General features: G+C 33.8%; 1 protein-coding gene across 1 annotated transcript; it reads right to left on the bottom strand.

Annotated features, from left to right (window-relative positions):
• Positions 1–4,305: 4,305 nt before the first annotated feature.
• On the bottom strand, positions 4,306–6,696 carry LOC110697991 (NEP1-interacting protein-like 1). The gene is made up of 5 exons (XM_021875390.1): positions 6,310–6,696; positions 5,672–5,850; positions 5,083–5,166; positions 4,803–4,970; positions 4,306–4,708 (listed from the first exon to the last, which is right to left on the bottom strand). The coding sequence occupies exons 1-5, from the start codon at positions 6,461–6,463 to the stop codon at positions 4,586–4,588; spliced, it is 708 nt and encodes a 235-aa protein (XP_021731082.1). The 5' UTR covers positions 6,464–6,696; the 3' UTR covers positions 4,306–4,585.
• Positions 6,697–6,947: the final 251 nt, after the last annotated feature.

Raw genomic sequence — 6,947 nt, 5'->3', positions numbered from 1 at the left:
ATTGTTATTTTTGAGCAAAAGGTTGGAGGATCAAACCTTGGCCCCTCAATTTTTTGGCCCAACATCCGCCACTAGACTACCATTCACCACATGTTGGCCCAAGCTAGTGTTATTTTTTTACGGCCCAAGCTACCATTCATCTCATGTGCATATTTGATGATCTTTATTTATTGCACAATCAGTTGTATTTTGCAAGATCGTATTTTGGAACATGAATACTATTTGTATTCAACCACATAGGCTAATAAATACTATTTGTATTACCATTCAAAAGGTACAACCGATAGTACATTGAATATTGTTCACTTCAATGGACAGAATGATGGACAATTTTGCTCATGTCTAAGATTTGCTCATTTTCCCTTAAAACATTAAGGTTTGAAAATAATTAAATTCAAATCAAGCCAAAAAATTTGAGGACCCTCAAGTTTAATGGCGGCACAACTAAATGTGGAGCATAAGTTTAACTAAATTAAGATACATGTTAATTTTTATGCTAAAATATGTCATCATTCTGTTAGCATGACATGTCACCACATAAGCAATGACATAATGTATTACTTGAGTTCCAAAATATGAAGAAAAAAAAAAAGGCACCAAATCAAGTTACATTTATTTGAGTTGAATATCAAAACATAATAAAAGATGGATAAGATGGTAAGAGCTTTAACTTAATGTTAATGTTGGTCATGAGTTTAAAGTCTTCAAACACTATATATTGAAAACCGTTTGAAATTAGTTATATGTTTATATGGTCCTGTTTCTTGATTAGTTAGTTGGTAGCTAATTGATATAAATAGTCATATAAATAGTTTGACAAGTTTGTTGTAAATAGCTAGTTGTATAAAGGTATGTGATAATAAATAACTGGTTGTATTGTTAACTGGTTCAGTGTATGTAATAACCAAAAAGTTAAATGTTTAATAAGCTAATTTTAAATATTCTTACTATGAGGTTTTTCAAAACGAGTTTTTTTTGAGCTCAAACAACTCTTTCAATAAGTTTTTTAAGTATGGTCAAATCTCTAATAAGCCTCAATAAGCTAAAAACTCTCTGTCAAACAAAGCTTATAGCCCACAGAGATCTGGGGCATCAACCGAGCGGCCGAGCCATGACTAAGATGATTAGGTGGAAAATAAAGCAATGCATGCATGTAGTATAATCTCATTAAGGGAAGGAGGTTTGTGTTGTGTGAGCTAACATTTAACTTCTAAATCTTGTTTTGTTCCAATCAATGATGAACTACTTATTTGTCTTGTCACAGTACATACAGAGTCACAGAGCCTAAACTCTACAAATCGACACTTCTAAAAGAATTTTAAATGTTATTAAATCTTAAATCTTGTTATATATTCTGCATATAGCAAAAACAAAGATGTAATTTTAAATCTTGTTATATATTCCGTGTATAGGAAATTTTATTTTATTTTATTTTTTTTTGGGTAAGGAGAAGGGCCCTATCGGGTTGGAACCTTCACAGGTCCTTTCGGCTCTGGTTAGCAGGCTAGACACTTATTCCGTAAATAAGAATTGATATTCAGTATTTTCCCTATAATGACAAAATGTTATTATCAACCACAAATTATTGTTACGCAGTACTACTTTAGAATGTGAGGTGATGTTTACGTAATATCATAAAATTTTTGTTTCTTACTTCCTCCATTTTTATTAAAAATAAAATGCATCACTTTGTATTCTAAACTATTCATTCATACATTAGCTTTTAAGATTGTTTCAAAAAAAAAAAAAAACATTAGCTTTTAAGATATAATATACTAGTATATAAATATTACGGCTATTTCACCAAATGCCACTGAGTAATTTCGAAATTCACCAAATGCCATCGAACTTTTCCAAATTCACCAAATGCCACCGAGTTTTAACAAAATTCACCAAATGCCATTTCCGTTAGTTGACCGTCAATGTCCGTTAGTTGACCGTTAGTTATACCCCACCACTTGCCACGTGTCACCTTCTGATTGGTCCGTTTTAAAAATATATATATATTTTTAATAAAATTAAAAAAATAACAAAAATAAAAATTAAAAACTTTTAAAAATAGTAAAAAAAAAATTAAAAAAAAAAAAAATTAAGAGGTGGCAGCCACCACCTCCTCCGTGACTGCCCACCCCAAAACCCTAGCCGCCACCACCTCCTCCATGACTACCCACCCCAAAACCCTAGCCACCACCACCCCTGCCGCCAGGGCTAGCACCGGAAGGCGAGCTGGCCTCCGGCGACCCCTCCCCTTCCCCTCCCCTACCCCGTTGCAACCCCTTAACCCGCAAAACCCCACCCCCCTTCCTCCACCACCCCGAAATACAGTGGGGACTGGGGATTCGCCGGTGGGTCGCGACAGGAAAGGGGAGGGGGCTGCGACGGGGGGAGGCGAAGGGGAGGGGGGCTGTGACGGGAAAGGGGAGGGGAAGGGGAGGGAGCTGCGACGGGGAGAGGGGAAGGGGAGGGGAGCTGTGACGGGAAAGGGGAGGGGGATGCGACGGGAAAGGGGAGGGGAAGGGGCTGCGCTGGGTTAGGGGAGGGGGTTGCGACGGGATAAGGCTAGGGGAAGGGTCGCCGGCGGCCGGCGCGCCTGCCGGTTCTAGCCCCGGCGGCAAAAGGGTGCGGCGGCGGCGGCTTCGTGGGCTGGCCGGTGGCAGGCTGGTGGTGGCAGCAGAATTTTTTTTTTGTTTTTTTTTTTATTTTATTAATTTTTTCAAGTATTTTACTATTTTCCATTTTTTTAAAATTTTTTCAACTTTTTTTTTATAATTTTTGTTTAATTAATTTTTTTTTTAAAATGGACCAATTAGAAAGTGACACGTGGCAAGTGATGGGGTCCACTAACGGTCAACTAACGGTTGTCAGTCATTAATGGCATTTGGTGAATTTTGTTAAAACTCGGTGGCATTTGGTGAATTTGGATAAGTTCGATGGCATTTGGTGAATTTCGAAATTACTCAGTGGCATTTGGTGAAATAGCCGTAAATATTATCATGTAAGGATTGGTCACAATGTCTACTTATATTAACTTTTGTGAAAATTTTATTAATATACAGTATAATTAAAGATATTAATGGTTAATTTATGCTTATGCCTCGACAAATGTGCAAACCCCAGCGATGCATTTAAAACAAACATAGGGAGTATTTCTTAATATATGCAACATTTTAATTTATACGAAGTAATCATCATTTTCATTAATGTATAGCTTTAACCAACAATAATAAGGAGTATTAATTTTTGACTAATAATTTTTTTTACACAAAATTTTAACTAATAATTAAAGCTTACTCCAAAATATATGAAATTTTTTATATACATCATAGAATATGCTACATATACGTTAAAGATAATTTAACAACGATGTACACAATAATAATCATTATTTTTAATACTCCCTCCGTTTCATAATGTTTGTACCGTATGAAATCAATCACATAAAATAAGAAAAGAAGAATATTTGGAATCTAACATTAAAATACAAAATTATTCATAATTAGTTTACCTTATTTAAGTTTTTCGATTTTTTTTTTTTTTAGGAACTCATTAGTCATAATGCATAATTCAAGGTAGAGATTTCTTTACTTAGAGTCATGTCATCAATCCACAACCAATTAATTCCAAAAAAATTAAGTTAAAAATGGAACATATTGAATATAGGTAGATCTTTTTAAAAAGCCCAAAATAGTATATGAGGAAAAATAAGTCATATACGTGACTATTATTTTGCCTTCCAAACAAAGGGAGTGCAATTAGACCTATCATTCGGGTCAACGGGTCGGGTTCATGTCAAATTTCGGGTTGTTAGGGTCATTTAGTTCGAGTTGTTTGGATTGTTTGGATCATTACAAATTATGATAAATTGATCAAATCGGGTCTATTTCAAGTCATTTGGGTCGGGTCAGGTCCGGGTTCTCTCTCAGTAAAACAAGTTGGGAATCGGGTCAGGTTACTGGATCGGGTCAGGAATTGACAGGTCTAACTGCATTCCAGTAAGGGAAAGATGAAATTTTGTATGGAGTACTTGTATTTATACTAGATGAAATAATAGTAATTTGATATTGAGAATCGCATCGATATATAGTTTGTACTTTGTATATTTTTTTACAATTATGCAATCAAAGATGTTTAGGGCCAAAGTTAAATGCTAGCATATGTGCAGATGTGCTACTGAAAATGATAACTTAAAAAAAAAAAAAAAAAAAAAAAAAAAAAAAGTATGAGTAATAATATTGAGATACCGCAAGGTTAGTGTTTGGATCAGTTATCAGTATAAGAAAAGAAAAGAAAAAAAAAAAAAAAAAAAAAAAAAGAAAGAGCATGATCAACTCTCGAGCTTTATACAAGATCATTAATTCAAATACAACGCCATAAACAAAGGAGGCACAAGCTATAATAACGAATCTATTTGAGGGTGTTTTAGAGGAATAATAATGAACAAAAAAAACACTACCCCAACATGTAAAGATTAGGGAAAAAAAAAAAAAAAAAAAAAAAAAAAAAAAAAAAAAAAAGAAAAAACCTACTAATGATCATATGGAATATTATGTTAACAGGGGTCAAAATTTGGACAGGAGTGAATACATTACAGATCTCTTCGGCACAAGGGGCAGGAAGCATGCCTCATCAGCCACTTATCGATGCAAGGAAGGTGAAACAAGTGATGACAATCAGGCAAACTACGAGCTGTTTCGCCAATTTGGAAATCCTGAGTACATTTAAAAGGAAATTTGTAAACATTGTTTTACAAAGGAAACCAAGAATCTAAGCTAAGTACTATCAGAAAGATTACAAGCCCATACCTGAAGACAAACGGAACAGGAAACTCTTTCTCCTGAAGCATCTTTATTGTTCTTGTTTGTAATTTTGATCTCAGGTATCTTCTCAACTAAATCTCCTGGTAAACCCTTCACGCTGCCAGTGTCAAAGATATTTGTGACTTCTTCAAAGTTTGTTTCCGTAGCACCCATCTAATGCATATGGCAAATGGATACAATTAGATTTCATCAAAATCAGTAAACATTGTTGTAAAAGGATACTCAGTGATATACAACTTGCTCGCATAAAAAACCGCAAAATTACCTGACTCTGAACTGCACTCAGCATCGCAGGACCAATTCGTTCACGAACAAGCCTTCCACTCAAAAGACTCGCAATGACATCAATCTGTAAAGTCCATAGAAAAATATTCATACAAGGCATAAATACATAACATTAAACAAGGATGTTTGTAAGAAACATTGTAACGCTTTGCTATAAGTGTAGACAAGGAAAGAAGTCCAAAAATCAAACTCGGCCATTTTAATGAAACCCATGTTAAGAGTAGCAATTACACAACCCACCTACTAGTGGTTAAAAGCTTCACAAGAAAAGTTAATCACACGATTGAAGTGACAAACAATATAATTAACCAACACCAACCAAAAAACTGATTGAATTAAACACTATTACTCTGCTCCAAACCACTAACCTAACTTTTTTAAAACCAAATATGCACAAGAATGTAATACTGTAGTCCATTGCACAATGGTCCTGTTTTGATCTCATACACATTTTTTGTTGTTTTGCTAATAGTTATTAAAAGTCTAACTATGTCATCATCATAATGCATAAAAAATTCATAAAAGTAGCAGAAATCAAATCAATTAAGCAGCAACAAAACTCTTCATACCAAGTAAAGAAGGCAGCCAATGCCGGATTCATCCGATCGCCAAAGAACAACCGATGATTCGAAAACCTCGATTGAGAAAACAGCACCAGAGATAGCTCCAATGGCAGCTCCTCTTACAAATCCACTCTCTGTCTCTTGGCCTATTAAAGCACCAGTCATGGCTCCCAAAAGTGTTCCAACTGCATCATGAACCATTACATAAATCATAATTCTCTGTAATCTTGTTCTTAAAACATGAAATCTAACTACTTTTAAAATCCTCCTGCCAAGTCCAATATAAAAAAAAATAAAAAATAAAAACGCATAATTTGACTACTTCCTTCATCTAATACCATAATTGAAACTTGAAAGTAATCAGACAAAAATACACAATAAATCAAGTCAAATCTAATGAAATCGCCCCATAAAATAATTTTTTATTTCAAAAATAATTATGGAACAAAAATATCTAGATTTCCCAGAACCCCAAACAAAGGCGAAAAGGCCAGATCAATAAAAATATCTAATACAGATAAAAATGAAATACCCAACAATCAAATTAACAACAAAAGGAAAATTAACGCAAAACCCACATCAAATTATGAACAAAACAACAATACAATCAAACAAAAATGACAAAATTGAGAGAAAAATCAAACCTAAAGCAAAACAGAATGTGAAGAAGGCAGAGAAAAGACTTCCAAGAGTCACAGAAACAGCAAAACTTAGGGTTCCACGAATTTTTTCGCCCAAATTACATAAAATTGAGGAAGATGAAGCCATTTGTTGAGATGGGTATGAGTAAAATTCCATTTTTAAGCTTCCCCAGAAACAGTTATTTTCTAAAAATTAATCGATCAATAAGGATTTATAATAATTAAGTTTAGGGATTTATAAAGAAGAAATGAAGAGGAAAAATCAGAAATCTTAGTAGCTAAGGGAAACCTACGTCCACCAACTCGAATTTATAGCCTCTCTCAAAATTGAAATCTATAGCCTGGGAATTTATGAGGGTATCGCTTTCATTGACACGAGAATAGAAATAGAAAGAGAAACTTTCAAAGAAATAGGGATTTGGGATGAATTATTATATTTTATATTATAATTATAATTATAATATATAAATAAAAGATATACGTGTATAAATGAATAACTATGAGTCTTTCTTTAAAAAAAAAAAAAAAAAAAGAAATAATAATGAGTCTTATTTGGGTTTGCTGAAATATATAGAGATTGTTAAATTGGAAAAGTATTGGCGCATAACACTTATGTGCTTAAAAAGTATATAGGATGACTT

This window comes from Chenopodium quinoa, unplaced genomic scaffold (assembly GCF_001683475.1).
Source record: "Chenopodium quinoa cultivar QQ74 unplaced genomic scaffold, ASM168347v1, whole genome shotgun sequence".
Classification (NCBI taxonomy): Eukaryota; Viridiplantae; Streptophyta; class Magnoliopsida; order Caryophyllales; family Amaranthaceae; genus Chenopodium; species Chenopodium quinoa.
The sequence above is the reverse complement of the archived record's forward strand: the minus strand, read 5'-3'. Positions and strand labels throughout refer to the sequence as shown.

Bases quoted from the DNA above. Each gene is read 5' to 3' on its own strand.
- LOC110697991 (XM_021875390.1), bottom strand. From the start codon at position 6,463: ATGGAATTTTACTCATACCCATCTCAACAAATGGCTTCATCTTCCTCA. The intron at 5,167-5,671 runs GTATGAAGAGTT...TGGACTTTACAG, and splicing joins TTGGCTGCCTTCTTTACTTG to ATTGATGTCATTGCGAGTCT. The intron at 4,709-4,802 runs GTATGGGCTTGT...AAATGTACTCAG, and splicing joins CCTGTTCCGTTTGTCTTCAG to GATTTCCAAATTGGCGAAAC.